The following is a 22,273-nucleotide window of genomic DNA, read 5'->3' as shown; positions in this document are numbered from 1 at the left end:
TGAGCGCCGTCACGTTGTGCAGACGATGGCGGAGGCGTGTAATAATTGACAACCACACTGTTGTTATTACACTTTAATGACTCAGAAGCTTAAAAATGCAGGCAAAGAAGTTGAGATTAAAAATGCACCTGAAGATTATTTGATTTCACAAATTTTCACTTTGTTTTTTCTTGATCAGTTTATAATTGATTGTAAGAAATAGTTAAAGCTGGATGAGAAAAGAGCTGGCAGAGCTTTCCTCTGCCCCCTGGTGGTGGGTTGCAGTAGCAACGTCTTGAATTTCCTTTAGACGTACGATCGGCTTCCTTAAGTTTCTGTGTATTGGTGTATTTCTGATTAAGCTCGTTTGTCTCTGCAGCTTCCGTCCATCTTTGGGAGTCACATCAGAATTGTCACCATTTTTATAGCGAATGTTACAAATTGATGAAAATCAGACCATGACATCATCAAAAGCACAGAAATGCATTGTTTTATATATACATCAATTAAAAAAACTGAAAAATGACAAACCATAATGATCATATAATGTAGCTGTAGCGAGCAATGCTAATAAAAGAGCATTTTTGGCTAGTTTAAAGCTCTCCTTCCATGTAACGTGGAACTATTTGAATAAGCTGCCCCCCCCCCAGTGCCCCAGTGCCCCAGCGGGTCAGATAAAGGGCGTGGCTCCGTCCGTCAGATACGGACCTCCCCCTTGCTCTTGCTGTCAGGTGAGATGATACTGGGGACCTCGTTGGCCCCGCCGGTGATCCTCTTCCCCCCCCTCTGCTCTTTATGCTGCTCCAGCTCCAGGTTGATACAATTTTGGATCATCTCATCGGAGATTTTGAAAGCTTTCCTTCCCGAAACCGGGGGCGTCACGGGCGTCACCGTGTAGTCCTGCCTCCTCGCCATGCACTCCTTCGTCGCTTTCACGCACAGGTAGAACAGCTCCACCAGGCTGAGGGCCAGGGAGACGACTGCCGCCACCAGCATGAACCAGATGATGACCGACTTCTCCGTAGGCCTGGACAGGAAGCAGTCCACCTTGTGGGGGCAGGGGTGGCGCTGGCAGACGTAGCGAGAGTCCAGGGTGAAGCCAAAGAGGAAGTACTGGCCGGCGATGAAGACAACTTCCAGGACGATCTTGGCCAGCAGGTGGAAGGTGTAACTGCGCAGGAGGCGGCCGCGGATGCTGATCTTGCCAGAGCTTTTGATGTACTTGGGAACTTTGTAGGTCCTGAGGAACAGACACGCCTGAGCATCCAACTCGGCCTGTTTCTTCATCTTTTCCTTCTCCTTTGAAGAAATCAGAGCGTGATGGATTAATACAAAAAAGCAAAATTCTGCCGTAAAGCTGCGTTACCAGGTTACCGCTAAAAACTAACTAGCTCAAGTTAACCGCCACCTGAACTTTATTTACATGGCGTCCGCTACAGCCGAGCTGGTCTCTAGGAGCTTTGCAGAATCCCAGAGCCTGACCTCCGGAGAAGCAACAGTGGCAGGAAAAACGTCCGTTAACAGGCAGAAACCTCCTACAGGACCGCACGTCTCTGTTGCTAACAGCAAAACATGAGCCTTTTTCAGCAGGTGAGTCTAAATCAAGCTTCTACCTTCTTCTCAATGTGGATCACGTGGAGGACGTGGCCGAGGTAGAGCAGCTTCGGCGTCGCTATGGCAATAATCTGAAGAAACCAGAAGCGCACGTGAGAGATGGGGAACGCGAGGTCGTAGCAGACGTTCTCACAGCCCGGCTGCTGAGTGTTGCAGACAAAGTCAGACTGCTCATCACCCCACACCTGGACAGATGTGAGAGCAGAGGTGAGACACAAATACACCTGTGGAGGCACAGACAACAGGAAGACTTCCCTAGCCCGTGCAGAGAGGTGAGGGCGTGATCAGACCTTGTCGGCGGCGGTCTGCAGCACCAGGATGCGGAAGACAAAAAGCACGGTGAGCCAAACCTTGCCCAGAACTGTGGAGTGACTCTGCACTTTATCCAACAGGCGGCCCAACAAATCCCACTCGCCCATTTCAGCCGTGGATCTGCTTCCTGAGGGAGAAAGTGAGGCGTGAGAGGCTTCATCAGGAGGGGCTCGTGCACCTCCAGGGAATCCTTGAACGCTTTGTTCCTCCTGAACTGGATGTTCCGTGGAGGCGATACAGGAATCATTGTTGGCTGGAAAGTCAGGACAGACAGCAGCGATTCCTAGCAAGGACACTGGGAGTTTGTTGGGAGTTTTCTGATAGGAGGCGCAGCTGCTGATTTGGAGGCTACACAACAGGGAAGCTTCACCCTGGTTGACACCAGGCGAGGCTCAAACAGGCTGCCAGGACAAAATGGAGGCAAAGAATTCAAATCATCCTTTGTTCCTTTTAAATCACAGTAACATCCCAGATTTTCGCTGTCGACCACCACGAGTTTAATTCGATTTTACTTGTTGTTCCGAAGCGTCATCACACATTTCTGCCGACGGCAACGTTGTGCCACCTTTCAGGAACCTTCGGTGTTCAGATGATACCACAGAGTTCCATCTCCACATTCAGCTGCAACCTAAAACCTGAGATGTGATAAAACTGGACAAAAGTCCCATCACAGCCCACAGAGCTGCTGACTTCACCCACTTACCTGAACAAACGCTGGAGAAGAGCTGTGAGCAGGGAGCGTGTGTGGAGGTGCACCAGGCGCCCGAGTGAAGAAACAGTCATTGTTTGGTGGACAACTTATCTCGAAGGACACTGAGGAAGAGCTCCCAACAAATCAAAAGTCTGGAATAATGGAAACACGCTTCCATCCCAGTCATGGCCGCTGTCAGCTGGTCGGTCCCTGAGAGCCGGACCCTGGTGTTCCGGATCAGGTCCTTGCTGCCCCTCAGGGACGGCTGAAGGCCGAGGTCAATAACTGGCCAATGAAGAACCCTTGTTGCTATGGAAACGTATAAAATCAAGAGTTGTCTTTATCCGCATTGCTGTCAATGTAAGAAGTTTGACCCCTATCTAAAATATATAATATATAGAAGCTTCTGAACTCTATCATATATTCTAGTTTTAAGAATATTTACTTGCAGTTATATATCTTTTTTTATTTTGGTATTTTTCCACAACTGTATCCTCCCTCACGTTTCAGCATGAAATCCATTCATGCCGCCTGGATCACGGAAACCAGCTTCCCACGGGGGGGGGGGGCTGAAGTCCGCCATGGCGTCGGCTCGGTGACGCCCATCATTCACGCCCACCTGGCGGCGGTAGCTCAGTGTGGGTCCTCGGTGTAACCCCAAAGCACCTTCAGACCACTGCTGAGGTGCCCTTGAGCCAGGCACAGAGGCCCCTGTGATGAGCTGGCAACTCATCCAGGGGTGTAACCTGCCCCCCCCCCCTCCCAGAAATGGATCTGAACACGGCATCAGTGACCGACAGCAAATGATGTGACATCTGTCCACTTTAATGCAAAGCTTTATTTTCCTACAAGATACTTCACAGATGCTGTCCAGTGCTTTAAACTGCTGCACACACACACACACACACACACACACACGCACGCACACACACACACACACACACACACACACACAATAACATCCCATAATTGCCATCTTGGACGCCAACAGATGAAACAGATGGTGTTCCTAGATGTCTGATCTCCTCATGATCAAAACCTACAAACCTACGGTGGGAACAGGTTCCCGGGTGACGGCAGTCAGGCAGCGTCAGGTTGTCAGGAATCTATAGTAATAATATAATATATAATCTGTAATAAAAGGAGTGTGGGAGAGTAACACAGCCAGCTCTGCTGCCAAAAGACAGGTGATGCTGATGTTCAGCACGAGCCGACGAGCATCCGTGATCCAAACACCCAGATCCATTCCGGAACACATTTCATGAGTCTCCACTGTGAAGTTGAAGCAGAGAGAAGCAGAAGTTATACAGACGTGCTGACTTTTCTCAACACAGGTGGAGTGTTCACAGGTTGGGCGGTGACCTGCAGGGTGTGGGGCCAGTAGCCTGTGGTCCTGCTGGAGACGCCCAGAGTGGAGATGGCGTGGCGAGCGTAGACCTCCGGCTTCGGTGTGAACCAGCCTGAACGTCTGCAGCTTGATGATGAAGGCTGGTGCTCAGGCAAAGCAAGCTACCCACAAAAGCAAGCAAGCGCGTCAATAGATGCAGACGCGGTCTGATCGTCCGCCTGGAGGATTCCCACTAAATTAAAGGGTCTGAAACCGACGACACCAGCAGCTATCTTAGCAAAATACCCCAGAAATAGATTTGGTTTTTTAAAACCCCCCCAATGAGAAAACGTACCTGGAAAGGAGTCAGACTTTGAACAAAGATGCCGGCGTCGCTGTACTCAAAGTGAAGAGCTCTTGACAGCTGATCCAGGTAGCCCTAAAGACGACGGGAGACAACTGTTGGGATCACAGAGGTGCACGCAGACACAGGAATGCCTGACAGCCCGTGGTCTGGCCCGATATCAGCCGATATCCCGGCGTAACTCACAGTGGAGGCGGTCAGCGTCACTCGTGCAGGCAGAGGTCTGCAGCAGGCGCTGGACGAGATGTTGACCACCGCTCCTCTGCTGCGCTCCACCATCCCCGGCAGCACCAAGCGCACCATCAGAGTAGCCGAGGCGATGGTGTTATTCACCAACTCCAACAGGTGCTGCTCTGGTGTCTCTAACAGGTTCTGGGAGGACAGGGGGTGACCCACGCAGTTCACCAGGAAGCCAATGTCTTTACCCCTCAGGGCTTCTTTGATGGGTTTACAGGCCGCCTGGTCCAAGGGGAAGTCGGTTCGGGCGACAACGGCTTCCACCCCGTAGCTGTGCATGAGCGATGAAGCAATGTCAGCGAGGGCTGGGTGATCGGGACCCACTAAAATGATGCAGACACCGTTCCGGGCCAGCTCCTCTGCATATGCTCTGGCCACAGGTTCTGATACACCTGGAAGAAGGTGACACCTCCGGTCAGTGGTGACGACAGTATCAAAGCATCTGGCAAAGACCAGTGAACAATAGTGCTTTGCACAAACAGCCTGACGAGCAAATCTACAACGTGAAGTAATTTTCTTCCCTGTTGCATTCGTACCATTGATCACAGCCCAGTCTCCGAATCTTTGGGTTAACCTCTTGGTCGGGATCATTCTTGGCAGGAAATGCACCCTGACCATGGTGCAGCAGTCTCTCAGGAGCAGAACAGCTGTGCCAGCCGCGTAAAGAGCCCCGACCAGGGCCAGGGTTTCATAGTAAAAACTGCACGATCGAGAAATTTCTCTGTACAAAAGCTGGAAGCTGTCAACCGCCGCCATAGTAGCGCAGCCACTGTTTTTAAAGGGCGTCCGTGGTTAAATCTGAGGGAATTAATGCTAACTACGACCAACGGCGTTTTAAGAAAACATTTTCCCCTGACCCACTTAACAATCTTCTCATGAACTTTCAACTTCACACCAGAAACAACATGTAAAAACTGTCGTCAGTGCCTGATCTGTACCCGGAACACGAGCTGCTCCACATCCCTTCTGCGCATGCGCGGAACTGTGCGCACGCGCAGATGTGACTGATTTGTATTCGTCATGAACAATCGAGGCAGTATCGACGTCATCGAAAAGGCTTTATATATTTGAAATCAAAGAATAGACTTGACAAGCAAAAGAAAATAAACCAGTTAGAGATTAATTACGGGCGCAGTTTTCTTGGATGCACGATAAAGTTGTGATATACAGTTTAAATACCACATGACTTTTTTTGGCTTTTAAGTTTACATTTGCAATTGTGAGATTTGGCAAATTAAAACTAAGAAAATATATAAGGTGGTCCTTCCATTGTAGTAATTGAAACTAAATTGTTTTTATAATTGGTGAGAAATTATGCACGAGTATAGGAGTCCTTTATTGGAGAGATGCTTTAATTTCATTTATTTATTAAGCAGTTAAGGAAATGCAGAAACATTTATGCAAAATTAAAGTGATTCCAAAACACACCAGAAGTGGACTAAAAGAACAGTTGACTTTAAAAAGAAATGTGAATTACAGAAAGTAGAACAAAAAAGCAAAAGCAAGAGGAGCAATTGGTAAAATCATTGAAGGTATTCCAAGTCCAACTGCAGGGCTGATGTGGGCTTCCTATTAATTTATGAAATATTTTTAGTCCCAAAACTAAAATTCAGTTCAAACTAGCATAGCTAAAATGCTGGGGTTGCCATGGACAAACCCATCATTGGAATGAGGTACCAATGCACCAATAACCATCTGGAAATAGTTTTACAACAAAAGCCATTTTGAGCTGTTGCAGTTTCTATCTGATTGGAACGTCATTTAAATGAATGCTGTGTCCATAGAATAAACCCTGCCTTGTGTGTATTACCCATGTGTTTATCGTGCATGTGCCAAAGCCGGGGGTGTTCCAGGTTTACCATAAGGTGTCTTGATGACAATGTAAATTTTTAACGCAAGCGTAAAGCTGTCTGGAATGCTCTTGTGTGTGTGTGTGTGTTTTTAAAGTCTAATTTATTTGTGTTACAGGAGTGTGTGACAGAAACCATCAATGGTAGAAAACAGACAAAGTTTGAGGATTTTGACTTGTTTCTTTGAGGAATGCATTGATACCAGGATGAGGAACATTTAACATCAGGATACAAAATGGTTGAGGTAGTAAAATTGTTCCTTCAAATAAGGCATAACACTGAATAAATAGAAAAGAGGCAGTGACGTTCCAATAATTAGATGAACTGCTACAGCTCACCGTAAAGAACCAGCACAGAAGCGCCACACATGCCTCTGAGCACATTGGACCCTTGATCATGTGCAATCTTGGACCAACAAACAGCAGCTCCACCATGTGGGCTTTCCCGGGGTCTGGACGCGTACCCCTGGCTGTGTCATACATGCCAAAGTCAGCATCCCTGTAGATGATGCTCTGTATGGACACGGCGAAGCCCTGATACAATCCCCTCGAGCCATGGAACTGGGAAGTCTTTGGTGACCAAGCAGTCACCAATGCAACATCAATAGACAGATGGATACAGGCAAAGTTGAGAAGGTACAGGAAATCCTGGATGTTGCCCCCCCGGAGGCAGAACTGGGTGTTTGTCAAGGAAGAGCCTCTTGTACTTGCCTTTGCAGGCAAAGCTGAGGGCCTGAGTGGTGAACTACCTTATGACATTGGTAAGGTTACCACTCCAGAATGACAAAAGCACCCTGTTCCTTGGGGATAGGGCCGACAGTCATCGATGCTTGTCAGCTGTAATCTGCCTGAGCTGAAGAAGCAGCTTCACTCTCTTGACCAGCCAAGAAGTCCTTAGTGAACGCAATAGCTTGCTCTGATCTTGATAGATTAAATGTACGAAGAATTACACCGGTTCCCTCTTCCGGCGACTGAGGCCTCCTTCTTCCGGTTTTACGGCAGCGACATCCCCTCCTGCTACTAGGGGTGGACCAGAAACTAGTCTATTCCACCACCACAACATACATACATGAATGCATTCATACACATACACACAGCCTTTCTCTTTACACCATGATTACCCGATTTATATATATATGTATATATATAGAAAGCCCCGCGTCCGTTTGGAACGTCAATATTCGACATCTACGTAAAGCAGGACGAGACTTCATGCAGACCCCGCCTTCTTTCACACGTCACTTCCCAGTGTCTACGGATGCCGTGATGGGACAATTGTAAGCATACTTTATGACGTTAAGACAGACTCGCCTTCCTTAGGACACGACGTGATGTATGAGGGTGCACATCATGCAAACATTGCCTCAGGTGACCTCATACGCAACTGTGATGCATTGAAGAGCAGCTAGTAAAGCCGCGGCAACATAGCGCGCACATTTAGCGCTGTCGTACCCAGCGATTGTAAAACTCAGATTATGTTATTTAATCGCAGCGACCACCAAGATAGATTTTGCCTCGTTTATCGACATTCCCCTGTTATCCTTTATTAACGTTTTAAATAGATTTTGTATAAATTCCCATAATTCGGATGTTCACGAAGGACTCCCACAATGCAACGCAGCTTGCCTTCAAGAGACGTTTCCATAGAGACGTGACAGCAACAGGCAAGCGTCTTCAACAATATTAACATAATAAAAGCTTTTAGAAATCGGAAGTATGTATGTACTTTATATACTGTAAGAGGAGGATTTAAGATTCGCTCGGGAGCATAGTTTTTAGCCATTGTCTTAAGCTAGCTGAGCTACAATGGTATTTTAGCAGCAATAAGCTACAATCTTCGCTTTATATTTTGTATTTGTGCAGGAAACATTTATGTTGAGATATAAATAGCTGATTTCTACGATACGATCGTATCACGTCGTTACTTTACTGAATCCAGATGCTAACACTTCTATTCCTCATGGATTAGCAGCAACCATTCCTCAGCTCTGGACGCATCACATCGGGCTCCAGCGGTGCTTCTCGGCCGTAACGTCGCTCCTTCTCCTGAAGGTCCAACACGGAACATGTCGGAGCCGTCAGCTGACGATGACATGGGGTTTCTGCTCAAGGAGCTCCTGAGAAGCATCAGTGACAAGATCACCGCTGCTCCATCAACGGGCAGTGCTGAGGAGGTCCTGCTGCACCTGGAGGAGACCGACAAAAACTTCCACAAGTAAAAATGGGAAATAGAAACTAAACCTTTTCATTACATTTTTTCACAGAATGATGATAAAACAGGTTTGGTTAAATTTGCTAATTGGCCCCATCAAGGCTATACGTTTGATCACAGACCTTTTTATGGGCCTGAATATGACTTATTTTTGGATACAGTGGCCTTTGCCCCCCCCCCCACACACACACACACAAACACACACACACACACTTCACAATAGTCTAAAGTAACACTATGAATTGCAAATAGGCAGATTAGATTTGCTCGATATCAGACTGGTGACCTGGATGTGCTTCTCACCCTCAAAATGACCTCAATAACTTTATATCGGTCCCTTAATTAAAAGGCCTAGATATTGTAACAATCTTCACTTAAAAGATTCCACTGCAACCCCCCAAAACACTCGGAGAAAAGCTTCGGGTACAGACAGTCCAACAGGCAACAGAAATCATGTTAAGTGATGATTAATATCAGCATGTGAACCGAGTTTCTTTTTGTTTTTCATGCGGCACCATTAAAATATACAGTTTTTATTGTCTTTGCAGCTATGACTTTGTAAAATACCTCCGTGGCTATGTTGAGAGTTCACTGGGGACTGTGGTGGAGGATGAAACCAAGACGTTGATCAGAGGAGATGGCCAACATGCCATAGACTCGCATCTTGAAGCCTTCACCCATGCTGTCACCCAGAAGGCTAGAGGTTCAGCAGAGTGAGAAAAATGTACATTTTTAACGTTTCAAGAGACGATGCATTCAATGCCCTCAGGACATGGAATCGTCTGAACGTTTCAGTTTCTGCCTTTGATGTGCACAATGACCACAATCCTACTTTCTTATCCAGAAACTGTATCCAAGCCATGATCTAAGTAAAAATATGTTTCTTTTCACCCTGGAAATGAAAAACATATTGTGTCAGTGTGTTTTCACTGTGACCTTTGCACAGGTACCAGCAGATGATGCAAACCTTGAAGAACAGCATGAGCCTGGTGGTGGAGTCTTTAATCAAGAACTGTGAGGAGGATCAGAGGCAGAAGGAGGTTTTAGTCCAAGAGAAGCAGCACATTCAGTCCAGCAGCCAGTACAATTACAACGACAACTGTTCTGACAGTGACTCCTCATTCAATCAGGTTAAATTCGCCCGGTTGGTACGACACATCATATCGCTGTCAATGACTGAGGTTTTTTCTTTCTTTGTCCTTGCCTCTCCAGAGCTATACCTTCATCAGACAGGAGCAAGTGCAAGCTTTGGCTGAACAACTTGACCCAAGCTGGCCCAAACAGGTAAAAATTCTCAGCCAGTTCCAAAGTTTAGAGTTTCCTCTAGGTTAGGGTTAGTGTGCTTGGGTCCCACTGATCATGATGGAGAGTTTTCTGTATGAAGCAGCATTTTTCTGCTGCTGTCATGTCTTTGCACCACTGCTGATGGATAGCTTCATGAGATGAGTAGAGCTATATTTACTTTACAGGCTCTTCTGCCAGTGTGTGAATCAATGAATGGGTAACAATGAATGAGTGTGTTAGCTGCTAACTCTTTGGCCCTGTTGCTGGCGGACCCCCACGAAACAACGGGCCCCTGAAGCGCCTCTATCGGTGCGAACATCGCTGGCGCGCTGATGAACCAACGTGCGTGTGCTTTCAGGTGCGCTGGGAAGCCCTGCAGGCGCTCTGCTCTGCGCCTCCCTCAGATGTGCTGAGCTGTGAGAACGGGAGCAGCCTGCATAAACACCTGGCAGCAGCCCTGGCGGACCCCGACCTCAGCGTGAGCCCAGACATCCTCACATTACATCAGTGGGATTCGTTATTCTTGCAAATCGTTTGAGCTGACGCGATGATGCTGTCCTGCCACACTTCATTAGAGGCTTCACCCAAGACTCGACAGCTCAGGGACTAATGTTATTAATTGTCATTATTTATGTCTTTGCTTTGGTACTTTTGAGGTCGACTATATTTATAAAGCACATTTAAACCGGTCAGTGCCGCACGGACAAAAAGGATTTCACCATTACCGTAAAGTGAAGAAAAAGAGGCGGATTTGGTTGGTGTTGGTAAATCCTGCCTGTTGTAAGTGTGTCCATGTCCCCGACCTCTACAGGATGCAGTGCTGCATTTCTTTGCAAAGAGCTTCTCTTCTTCTCCCCTGAAAATGACCCGAGAGCTCTACACCATCTTAGGTAGAGTGTGCTGCTGTCTGGGTTGGGGTGGTTAAATGCTCTGCTATTTAGGATCCACCTGTGACCTACTCAGAATATTCAAATGTTCATTCATTCTGCATTATAATTACAGGTCTGAGGCTGATTTTGAATGAGCTGATAATACAGGAAGCATTTATGGTGTCCTGCCTGTAATAAATGAGATGTTTGTGTTGCAGCCAGAAGTGTGGAGTCGACCTTTCTGTCTCACAACTTTAGCTTTGCAGCTGGTTCGGCTGCCATCGACGTCACCACACCTGAAATCAGCCGTCTTCTCAAACAGGTTGGGTTTTGCAGTATTTTATTCAGCACGCCGGCGCGTTCCAACACCCCCCCGTGTTTCTCGCCTCAGATTCGATTGATGAACGACTTCCAGAAAGAGGTGACGGCATTTTGGATCCGCCACCCTGAGAAGTGAGTTTTTGATTCTGCCGACAGATGAAGATTCTGTGCAAAAAAAAAAAAGCTTGAGAGTGACGAGCAGTAGATAACTCCTCCGCTCTTCCCCAGATACATGGAGGACGTGATTGAGAGCACCTTCTCTCTGCTGTCATTCCATCCCAAGCACACTCCCCCAGGGACGGAGAAAGCCCTGGAGCCTGCTCACCTCCTGGCCTTACTAGATGTTAGAGCCACCTGGTTTAAAAAGTGGATGGTGTGTTTTCCCCAGCGCTGTGATTGTGTTGCTTCTCTCCTCTCTCTTACGTTTCTCTGTGCTTGTCTCCCTCAGCACGGAGGCTACAGTCGGACCGTGGTTCTCAGACTGCTGCAGAACAAATACAAGTCAGTGGTGAGCACATATCTTCCTCTGGCTCCTGCTCTTCTGACCGAGAGGTCTGCAACCCTAAAGAACCGACTGAACAAGTCTGAGAAGTCCCAGCAACTGTAGAGTACGCTGTTAAACAGCTGAAAGTAGGTGAATGACCTTTGAAAGCCTCTAAAAGCCTCTCAGCATTCTGCTGATGCCTGGGGAGAGTCTCAGGGTCGTGCCGGGTGTTTAGAAAGCACGCCGACACCCACCGTCGACTCTGTTCAGCTCAGGTCTTCTAACGCAGCTCTGGGGCCGTATGGATGTGACTTTGATCGTTCCATCCCAGACGTCTTTTATCTCTGAACCACTGAGGAATCGGCTGTGCGTAATTTAAGTGTCATCACGCTCCGGCTGAAGACTGTGGGGCAAAATTCCTCTCGTGTCAACGATCCCCAAGGTCTTTAAAACAGGCGTGTGTCTTTACTCAGTCAGCCCAGAATCACACATGAATTCCTCCCTTTCAGATTGCGGCGGCTCTGCAGCAGTGTCTCCATTACAGCCCTTCCTCTGAAGGATCCCCGGCAGAAGCAAAGCATCCCGCGTCAGTGGAGTCGCTCCGACTCGGTGGGTCATGCAGCAGTAAAGTATCAGTCTCTTTTCTCTAATTTCCTCTCAGTAAACGCGGGGGGGGGGGGGGGGGGCGTCCGTGGTAAAGCTAATTGAATACATCCTGCCAGGCAAAGCAACAGAAGCCACGGCGATGAGAGAGCAGCGCCGCAGCTGCTTAATGTGTCTAGACGTTCCAGTTTACTGAACAAGCGTGTGCTCTTCCCCTCGTTGTCAGAACAGGTGCATGACAGCAAGAACAAAAGTGTGTTAGCAGTGTCGCTAATGGAGGATCTAGACATGACAAAGTTGATCACAAATGAAAAGTTATGTGTACTTCCTGCGATGTTCCCTTAAACAGGTCGTCGGGCACACCACAATACACACTTTAGAACAGCAAATGCCTCCCTTCTAATGGTGGGTGGGCCATATTTGATCATCAATAATGGGCCAGAGAGCCTCTGTAACGTTGGTGTGAATCATCAATAAAGAGCATTGTTGTTGCAGAGGAGGCTCATTATTAGGATGCATCTCTGTCCTAACCAGTTAAACGTGGTTTTTCTTTCTTATTCAAATGCAACGTCATGGTTTTCAGTCAGAACATCTGCCAAAGCCAGTGCCCAGGCTTTGTTCCCCCAGACCCGTCAAAGCGCCAGCATCCACGTGCCTGGCTGCTGTGTCCTGGGTCAGGATGTTTAGGAACAGCAGGTTCCACATTGAACACTGATAACGGGACTTACATCACAGCGGGTTGTAAAGATGCAGTAAAAGAGGAGCATCATACGGACGGGAGCATGTGGGATTACGACTAACGCTGATAATCTGATGCCTCTAACCCTAACCCAAGACACAGTTTTTAGACATGAATTACTTTGAGATTTTCCTGCCTTGTTCCAGCCCACATGGTCTGTTTTGAATAGTTGTTGTCTGTGGATGTTTCAGGTTCAGCCCAGTGGGGGCTTTACTCCGGACAGCAGCTGGAATACGCCCTCTTTGTTCACTCCCTGTGCCTCCTGGGAAAAGTGCTCCTCTATAAAAACGGGAGACGGCTTTTCCCCATCAAAGTGAGGAAGCGCAAAGGTACAACTCTGCAACATTCCACAAACGCTCCCGTGCACAGCGTCGGACGTGATTTAGAATACCTTGGATTTCATTTTTGTTCAACTGACATGAAAACGTTCCAGCGGACAGAGTTTACGGTCCCTCTCAATCCCAATCTGTGTGAGGAGCAGTTAAGATAAGCAGCTGATGTCGGGCTGGTATCGATCTCCTCGCTCCAAACAACTCAATCAAGCATGTTTCCTTTTTATGGCAGCGGGAGATTTCAGTTTATTTGCTGGCTGTATTTTATTGTCTTCGCTGGAACGTCACTCCTCCTGATTAGACAACAAAAGGAGCTTGATTGTAGTTGTAGACAAGAGTTCAACTGATTCACTTTACAATTTCAAATGGTGCCCATAAAACAGACTCAGTCTGTCTGAGCAGTTTTCACTTGCCAATGATTGACGCTCTTTTGGCGTGCGTTCCTTCCTGACTGAGTCTTGCTGAAATTGGCAGTGCAATGTTCCCTGAATGGGCTCTCCCTTAGGGTGGAACCATATCCTGAACTGAAGGTTTGACCTTGTAGCCCTGTCTTTCAGATCCAGTCAGCCTGACGGAGCTGGTCATCATCTTGATTAACATCATGTACCAACAGCCGCGCTGTGACTCGCCAGCTACAGGTGGGGCGCTGACATAAACCACCTCATCCAGGTTGGGCCGTGCTAGCTTCCATCCGGATGATGAGTCTGGTTCCTTAGCCTGGGCAGAGGCCCTGAGCCTCCCTATGAGCCATAGAACAGCTTTTACTGGTGGTTATAATGTGGGTGCGGCTCAGATTGATGCTGACGAACACAGAGACTGATTAACTGTCCGGTGATGAAGCAGCATCACCAGACAGGACAAAAGAAATCCTGCTGTTGCGAAATGTAATGCTAAAAGAGCTGAAGCAGCAGGTGTAAACTAAAGGGAAAGGCAAAGGTTTATTTGAAGTAATGTGTTACATTTTGTTATTATTGAGGCCTGAAGGAACAGTTGGATAGGTCTCATAAAGTCTGACGCTGTATTAACAGAGACTTCATATTTTCCCTGGAACAAGCAAAGCTGTCTGTTGTGCCCCCCCTGAGAGGAGCAAGTGCATCGTTTATTATCCACTTTGCATATTGTAACGGCTGTAGAGACCATTAGAGCCACTCTGGGAAATATAGTTGGGTTCTCTTGTGCTTTTCTGAGTGACTCGTCATTATTTTCTCAGAAAGTTAGTGAGGAAGTAAATTGCTCTGTTTTCCTCTGAACTTATTTGTGATCCTTGAAACTGGAAACTGCACAGTTCAGCCATGACAGCATGATTCCCTTTGTTAATCCTAACATCCCATCTGTGCGTTCAGACTCCCTGTCGCCCAGCGGCCTGGTGACGGAGGTGCTGTGGATGATGTGTGAGAGGAAGGAGTGTGCTGAGGAGTGTCTCTACCAGACGGCTGTCATGGAGGTCCTGCTGGCTCCTGTCACAGCTCAGCTCAGCAGACCACAGGTCACTCTCACAGCTCATCACTAGAAATGTCAGCATTAGGTCCCATCAGGCTTCTATTACACAGTATTATTATTTAGTTTTGTTTGTTTTAAGTCGTCTTTTAACAGAACGTCTCCCAGCGAGATGTGTACAATCATCAAAGTCTAGATCTGATCTGGGATGATTATTTGTAACCGTGGGTAACCGGGCGGTGAATAACATTGTTGCAGAGAAGCGGATCCCATCCAGGGTTCCTGCTCTTCCAACCAGGCTGCGATCTCTGATCCCTTCTGCGGTTTTCAGGCTGCAGTAAAATCCTCGGCCGCGTCGCTGACTCTCATCGCCGACGTCCTGGCCCGCATCGCGAGCGCTGACGGAGGATTGTCCCTCTTCCTGTGCGAGAGGAATGTCGTCGGCGTCCGCAGTGAGAGGTGAGGCGGCGTGACCATATCGATGGCCTCCACAGCAGCACATTTACAACATTACAACATTGCAATATTTTCCCAATATCAAGGAGCGCAGGAGACTCAAGAATATTTGTGGTTGATCCTTTTTGCTAGCTTGGGTGTCGTTTGCTAGTGCCCGCCTCATTGGCTGCTTCCCTTTTCCTGTACAGAACCTTTGCAGCTCACGTCCTCGCTCAGTTCACCACGAGGCTGCTGGGGGAAGAGCTGTCCTCGCCCAGTCAGCACGCCGTGTCCCGGACGCTATGCGGAGCCTTCATATTTGTGTGCCGGCAGATCTACAACACCTGCGAGGGCCTGCAGGTGCTCCAGCCCTACGGCCTGCACCGGGCAATCGCTGCCGCCTGGAGAAAAGTGCGCACCCACAACCCAGCAGGAGCTCTATTACAGATTCTTTTATTCTCTTTTTAGGTTTTGGACACATCACTGGCCCGGTTCAGACAAATAAGATAAACAAGAAGCACCATAGCTAACGTGACAGTTCCAGTGCGTCTCTCTACTTTATCATTGCATCAGCACTGTGTCGGAGTCGGAACCGCGGAGTTTGCAGACAAAATGCAAATAAACCAGACAAAAGTGGAACTGCAAAAGGAAACTAGTTCCCGCTACGTTTCCTAAACACTTAGAGAGGAAATTTAAGGTGGAGGAACTCTGCTTTCAACCATAAGGAAGTTTAATTCTTGAACTGATTTATTGATCGACTGACGTATAATTGTGAAAGTGAGGAACACAAATGAAAGAATCGAAGACAAATGAAACACTTGAGATCAAACAAAAGGAGCGAGAAGTGTTTCAGAAGCTCCCAGCCCTTTCTCCTGAACAATAAATCCCAGCACAAGCTTCCTGGTGCAAACCCCAAACACTAAGATGCTTTTGTGTCCAGGTTATAGTCCTGTTTTTAATCTCAAACAAGGTCAAAAGTTAACTTGTGTGAGATGTTGGGCTTTTCATACGTGACATTTTCCACCTCACTTCCCCCTGACTTTGTTAAATATTAATTTAAAGTCCACACGTCGTGCCTGTGAGGCAGAGGTTCTGGTTTATGTCAGGCCTTCAGTCAGCATTGTTGACCCCGGTCCACCCACAAGAGACAGTCATCAGCGTGGACTCGTTAGTGCGCTCATTAAATAAATGCAGATGTAGATGTGACGTAAAACAAGGTGATTTCACAACGTGACAATCATTTGCAGAGTGGCTGAAGGTCACTTGTAGGTCACTCATTTCTATTCTTAGGGGATGTTATAAGTGCACTTTAATAAATGAAACCAGCTAAAACAAGAAAAATGCCGGTATTCTCGGAGCATCATGTGAATGAGCCTTTACATCTGGCGTCTTTGTATCCAGGCCAGTTCCTACTCAGAGAGGGTTCTGACCCCCGACCCCGGAGCCGTGGCCCCAGCGTCGCCTCAGGAGCCGCACAGCTTGTGAGTCTAAGGATTTTGCATTTTGACTTGCTTCACATTTGCTCAGTCCTGTGGGTGCACGTCCCTGTTACTGCGAGTGTCCGTCTTTAGAGCGGTGCACATCAGCAGGGTGTCATGGCAACCATCGCCTGCGTTAAAGAGCCACACAGGGGTTTTTAGATCAGTGTGTGGAAAAAGTGATCGATGTGACCTGAGCTCCAACTGTGTGTGGATACAACAGGACGATGTGGGAGGAGATGTTGCTGGACAACCTGTTGAACTTTGCTGCGACCCCCAAAGGTGTCCTGCTGCTCCAGCAGACGGGAGCCATCAACGAGAGTGTCTCCCACATGTTCTCCCGCTTTGCTAAAAAACTGCAGGTAACTCTCCACGCAGCATTATTCTCTCGGTGACGTTGGCTGCTGCGTTGCCAGGCTCTCGGAGGAGCTTTTATTGACTGAATATGTCTTTTCCACCCTAATACTGACAATAACGGCTCCATTTCTTCTCTGGAAAACTTTAGCGAGATATTTTAGACATAAAGGGACAAGCAAGGTCGGCCAGACTGAATCTGGGACCGAAGCCGCCCCAGCACCTCTGTAAATTTCATTAGTTTAATAAGTGAATAAAAACAGCCTCTCTTACAAGTCTGGACCATCATCCAATTCAAACCTGAGGTTGTGGTTTCAAGCCCTGGTGCAGGTAAAACCTGGGAGCAGAGCACCGCCGGGGTACCCTTGAGCAAGGTAGTGAACCCCTAAATTGCTCAGGCTCAGGGCTGTGTCCTGTGTCCTGTGACCTGTGACCTGTGACCCTGATATGGCGGTCACTTCAGCATTCCTATTTTTTGCCAGATTTGACAGGATTTAAAGTTGTCAGTCAATGTAAATGAACTTTAATGAATAATCAGTATGAATTACTTACTGATACACTACTTATGCAAGAACACAGAGTCCAAAATCCAAGCTGGTGCACAAAGTCTTGAAGGATTGTGTTGCATAAGCATCAAGAGTGTCGTAAATGCGGTGGAGGTGAGTCAGCTGGTATATAGCTGGTATATATGGTGGTATATATGGTGGTATATAGCTGGTATATAGCTGGTATATATGGTGGTATATAGCTGGTATATAGCTGGTATACATGGTGGTATATAGCTGGTATATAGCTGGTATATAGCTTGTATATAGCTGGTATATAGCTGGTATATAGCTGGTATATATGGTGGTATATAGCTGGTATATAGCTGGTATATATGGTGGTATATAGCTGGTATATAGCTGGTATATAGCTGGTATACATGGTGGTATATAGCTGGTATATAGCTGGTATATATGGTGGTATATAGCTGGTATATAGCTGGTATATAGCTGGTATATAGCTGGTATATATGGTGGTATATAGCTGGTATATAGCTGGTATATAGCTGGTATATATGGTGGTATATAGCTGGTATATAGCTGGTATATATGGTGGTATATAGCTGGTATATAGCTGGTATATATGGTGGTATATAGCTGGTATATAGCTGGTGTATATGGTGGTATATAGCTGGTATATAGCTGGTATATATGGTGGTATATAGCTGGTATATAGCTGGTATATAGCTGGTATATAGCTGGTATATATGGTGGTATATAGCTGGTATATATGGTGGTATATAGCTGGTATATAGCTGGTATATATGGTGGTATATAGCTGGTATATAGCTGGTATATATGGTGGTATATAGCTGGTATATAGCTGGTATATATGGTGGTATATAGCTGGTATATAGCTGGTATATAGCTGGTATATATGGTGGTATATAGCTGGTATATAGCTGGTATATATGGTGGTATATAGCTGGTATATAGCTGGTATATAGCTGGTATATAGCTGGTATACATGGTGGTATATAGCTGGTATATAGCTGGTATATAGCTTGTATATAGCTGGTATATAGCTGGTATATATGGTGGTATATAGCTGGTATATAGCTGGTATATGGTGGTATATAGCTGGTATATAGCTGGTATATAGCTGGTATACATGGTGGTATATAGCTGGTATATAGCTGGTATATAGCTGGTATATATGGTGGTATATAGCTGGTATATAGCTGGTATATAGCTGGTATATAGCTGGTATATATGGTGGTATATAGCTGGTATATAGCTGGTATATAGCTGGTATATATGGTGGTATATAGCTGGTATATATAGGGTGGTATATACCTGTATATAGCTGGTATATATGGTGGTATTATAGCTGGTATATAGCTGGTATATAGCTGGTATATAGCTGTTATATGGTGGTATATAGCTGGTATATAGCTGGTATATAGCTGGTATATAGCTGGTATATAGTGGTATATAGCTGGTATATAGCTGGTAATATGCTGGTATATATGGTGGTATATAGCTGGTATATAGCTGGTATATAGCTGGTATATATGCTGGTATATAGCTGGTATATATGGTGGTATATAGCGGGTATATATCTGGTATATATGGTGGTTATAGCTGGCTGTATATATCTGGTGTATATGCTGGTATATATGCTGGTATATAGCTGGTATATATGCTGGTATATGCTGGTATATAGCTGGTATATAGCTGGTATATAGCTGTGGTAATATAGGTGGTATATAGCTGGTATATAGCTGGTATATATGGTGGTATATAGCTGGGTATATAGCTGGTATATAGCTGGTATATATGGTGGTATATAGCTGGTATATAGCTGGTATATAGCTGGTATATATGGTGGTATATAGCTGGTATATAGCTGGTATATAGCTGGTATATAGCTGGTATATAGCTGGTATATATGGTGGTATATAGCTGGTATATAGCTGGTATATATGGTGGTATATAGCTGGTATATATCTGGTATATAGCTGGTATATATCTGGTATATAGCTGGTATATAGCTGGTATACATGGTGGTATATAGCTGGTATATAGCTGGTATATATGGTGGTATATAGCTGGTATATAGCTGGTATATAGCTGGTATATATGGTGGTATATAGCTGGTATATAGCTGGTATATAGCTGGTATATATGGTGGTATATAGCTGGTATATAGCTGGTATATAGCTGGTATATATGGTGGTATATATGGTGGTATATAGCTGGTATATAGCTGGTATATATGGTGGTATATAGCTGGTATATAGCTGGTATATATGGTGGTATATAGCTGGTATATAGCTGGTATATAGCTGGTATATATGGTGGGATATAGCTGGTATGTAGCTGGTATATAGCTGGTATATAGCTGGTGTATATGGTGGTATATAGCTGGTATATAGCTGGTATATAGCTGGTATATAGCTGGTATATAGCTGGTATATAGCTGGTATATATGGTGGTATATAGCTGGTATATAGCTGGTATATATGGTGGTATATAGCTGGTATATATCTGGTATATAGCTGGTATATATCTGGTATATAGCTGGTATATAGCTGGTATACATGGTGGTATATAGCTGGTATATAGCTGGTATATAGCTGGTATATAGCTGGTGTATATGGTGGTATATAGCTGGTATATAGCTGGTATATAGCTGGTATATAGCTGGTATATAGCTGGTATATAGCTGGTATATATGGTGGTATATAGCTGGTATATAGCTGGTATATATGGTGGTATATAGCTGGTATATATCTGGTATATAGCTGGTATATATCTGGTATATAGCTGGTATATAGCTGGTATACATGGTGGTATATAGCTGGTATATAGCTGGTATATATGGTGGTATATAGCTGGTATATAGCTGGTATATATCTGGTATATAGCTGGTATATATCTGGTATATAGCTGGTATATAGCTGGTATATAGCTGGTATATAGCTGGTATATATCTGGTATATAGCTGGTATATAGCTGGTATACATGGTGGTATATAGCTGGTATATATCTGGTATATAGCTGGTATATAGCTGGTATATATGGTGGTATATAGCTGGTATATAGCTGGTATATATCTGGTATATAGCTGGTATATAGCTGGTATATATGGTGGTATATAGCTGGTATATATCTGGTATATAGCTGGTATATAGCTGGTATACATGGTGGTATATAGCTGGTATATAGCTGGTATATATGGTGGTATATAGCTGGTATATAGCTGGTATATAGCTGGTATATATCTGGTATATAGCTGGTATATAGCTGGTATACATGGTGGTATATATCTGGTATATAGCTGGTATATAGCTGGTATATATGGTGGTATATAGCTGGTATATATCTGGTATATATCTGGTATATAGCTGGTATATAGCTGGTATACATGGTGGTATATAGCTGGTATATATGGTGGTATATAGCTGGTATATAGCTGGTATATATGGTGGTATATAGCTGGTATATAGCTGGTATATATCTGGTATATATCTGGTATATAGCTGGTATATAGCTGGTATACATGGTGGTATATAGCTGGTATATAGCTGGTATATATGGTGGTATATAGCTGGTATATAGCTGGTATATATGGTGGTATATAGCTGGTATATAGCTGGTATATAGCTGGTATATAGCTGGTATATATCTGGTATATATCTGGTATATATCTGGTATATAGCTGGTATACATGGTGGTATATAGCTGGTATATAGCTGGTATATATGGTGGTATATAGCTGGTATATAGCTGGTATATATGGTGGTATATAGCTGGTATATAGCTGGTATATAGCTGGTATATATGGTGGTATATAGCTGGTATATAGCTGGTATATATGGTGGTATATAGCTGGTATATAGCTGGTATATAGCTGGTATATATGGTGGTATATAGCTGGTATATAGCTGGTATATATGGTGGTATATAGCTGGTATATAGCTGGTATATATGGTGGTATATAGCTGGTATATAGCTGGTATACCTGCCCAGGATGGGCAGTAGAACAATGCCACTGCTCAGGAATCCTTTAGCTGTAACCATGCCGGCAGCAGATTATATAATGATATATAATCATTACATAATCGCTGCCACTATTTTCCTGAGGTTGAGTGAAGGCAACAGGGCAGCGGCCACAGGGTGGGGACGAAGACGATGATGATGGAGCGCGTTTATCTGCTTTTATGACGCTCTCGGGTTTGGCTGCAGCTTTGTATCTGCTGCCTCTTGGTGTCAGCGGTGCTGCACTAATTTATCTCAGACACATTTTACCATTTCTTCCCCGAGAGCATTAATTCCCTTGTGGACACGTGAACACTAATTCCCTCATCCCAGGAGTATCAGCAAAAACATAGGATCTGCACCCATTCGGGGGGGGGGGGGCTCATTGAGTCCTCTGCTGCTCCTCAAGGCTGCCGTCATTTCTGATTACTGATCAGTATTCATCGTTAGCCTGGAGATGATTACCTCCAGCGCTGGCCTTCATTCATCAGTCCCTGGACGCTGTTGTCCTTGGTTCATGCTGAACACCGCAGCTAACAGAGCCGCCGTTGTTTAGGATTGCTCCTCTTGTTTAAGCATTCCACTTTAATAATCGAATGTAATTATATCGCAGTCTTTATTCAGTTGTGACATTGTGTAATAAATAAAGGGCATAAATACAGGGCACACTGAAATCACTTTCCTGTTGTATTTATCTTTGGGTTCAAGCCTATCTCCTCTGCAGCCCAAGGTCAGAGGTCGTTCATTGTGTGTGTGGCTGAAGAGCTCTGTGTCCTTCCTGTAGGTGAGCCGCTGTGAGAAGTTTGGATATGGAGTGATGATG

The 22,273-nt window shown here is 45.5% G+C and overlaps 3 protein-coding genes across 9 annotated transcripts in view; 1 reads left to right on the top strand and 2 right to left on the bottom strand.

Annotated features, from left to right (window-relative positions):
- Positions 1-58: 58 nt before the first annotated feature.
- LOC115253095 (gap junction Cx32.7 protein-like) lies at positions 59-2,889 on the bottom strand. 2 transcript variants are annotated; one of them, XM_029850049.1, is made up of 5 exons: positions 2,609-2,889; positions 1,884-2,032; positions 1,593-1,778; positions 1,403-1,456; positions 59-1,278 (listed from the first exon to the last, which is right to left on the bottom strand). In XM_029850049.1, exons 2-5 carry the CDS (start codon positions 2,010-2,012, stop codon positions 676-678), a joined length of 972 nt encoding a protein of 323 aa, XP_029705909.1. In that variant the 5' UTR covers positions 2,013-2,032; positions 2,609-2,889; the 3' UTR covers positions 59-675. The 2 variants fall into 2 exon arrangements, with proteins under 2 accessions (XP_029705909.1, XP_029705910.1); XM_029850050.1 differs by lacking the exon at positions 1,403-1,456 and having other exon boundaries at positions 2,609-2,873.
- A 513-nt stretch (positions 2,890-3,402) lies between these two features.
- Positions 3,403-5,516, bottom strand: LOC115253068 (inactive hydroxysteroid dehydrogenase-like protein 1). The gene is made up of 5 exons (XM_029849997.1): positions 5,061-5,516; positions 4,474-4,916; positions 4,279-4,362; positions 3,959-4,105; positions 3,403-3,868 (listed from the first exon to the last, which is right to left on the bottom strand). The coding sequence occupies exons 1-5, from the start codon at positions 5,278-5,280 to the stop codon at positions 3,797-3,799; spliced, it is 966 nt and encodes a 321-aa protein (XP_029705857.1). The 5' UTR covers positions 5,281-5,516; the 3' UTR covers positions 3,403-3,796.
- Positions 5,517-7,628: 2,112 nt separating this feature from the next.
- The window catches only part of LOC115246495 (protein broad-minded-like), a 40,087-nt gene continuing 25,442 nt past the window's right edge, over positions 7,629-22,273 (top strand). The window contains exons 1-20 of one of the 6 annotated variants that reach the window (XM_029849617.1): positions 7,629-7,741; positions 8,343-8,588; positions 9,134-9,298; positions 9,532-9,715; positions 9,798-9,869; positions 10,228-10,347; positions 10,681-10,759; positions 10,957-11,060; positions 11,130-11,191; positions 11,288-11,432; positions 11,508-11,567; positions 12,053-12,167; positions 13,077-13,214; positions 13,775-13,855; positions 14,561-14,703; positions 14,986-15,113; positions 15,299-15,500; positions 16,491-16,570; positions 16,791-16,929; positions 22,235-22,273. The exon at positions 22,235-22,273 is cut by the window's right edge and continues 49 nt beyond it. In XM_029849617.1, the coding sequence (XP_029705477.1) occupies positions 8,440-8,588; positions 9,134-9,298; positions 9,532-9,715; positions 9,798-9,869; positions 10,228-10,347; positions 10,681-10,759; positions 10,957-11,060; positions 11,130-11,191; positions 11,288-11,432; positions 11,508-11,567; positions 12,053-12,167; positions 13,077-13,214; positions 13,775-13,855; positions 14,561-14,703; positions 14,986-15,113; positions 15,299-15,500; positions 16,491-16,570; positions 16,791-16,929; positions 22,235-22,273 (2,205 nt within the window). In that variant the 5' untranslated portion in view covers positions 7,629-7,741; positions 8,343-8,439. Of the gene's footprint in view, positions 8,038-8,066; positions 8,088-8,342; positions 8,589-9,133; positions 9,310-9,531; positions 9,716-9,797; positions 9,870-10,227; positions 10,348-10,680; positions 10,760-10,956; positions 11,061-11,129; positions 11,192-11,287; positions 11,433-11,507; positions 11,568-12,052; positions 12,168-13,076; positions 13,215-13,774; positions 13,856-14,560; positions 14,704-14,985; positions 15,114-15,298; positions 15,501-16,490; positions 16,571-16,790; positions 16,930-22,234 lie in introns of those variants that run through there. The other 5 variants (XM_029849620.1, XM_029849616.1, XM_029849619.1 and 2 more) reach the window with 5 other exon arrangements.

This window comes from Takifugu rubripes, chromosome 16 (genome assembly GCF_901000725.2).
Source record: "Takifugu rubripes chromosome 16, fTakRub1.2, whole genome shotgun sequence".
In the NCBI taxonomy this organism is placed as follows: Eukaryota; Metazoa; Chordata; class Actinopteri; order Tetraodontiformes; family Tetraodontidae; genus Takifugu; species Takifugu rubripes.
The sequence above is the reverse complement of the archived record's forward strand: the minus strand, read 5'-3'. Positions and strand labels throughout refer to the sequence as shown.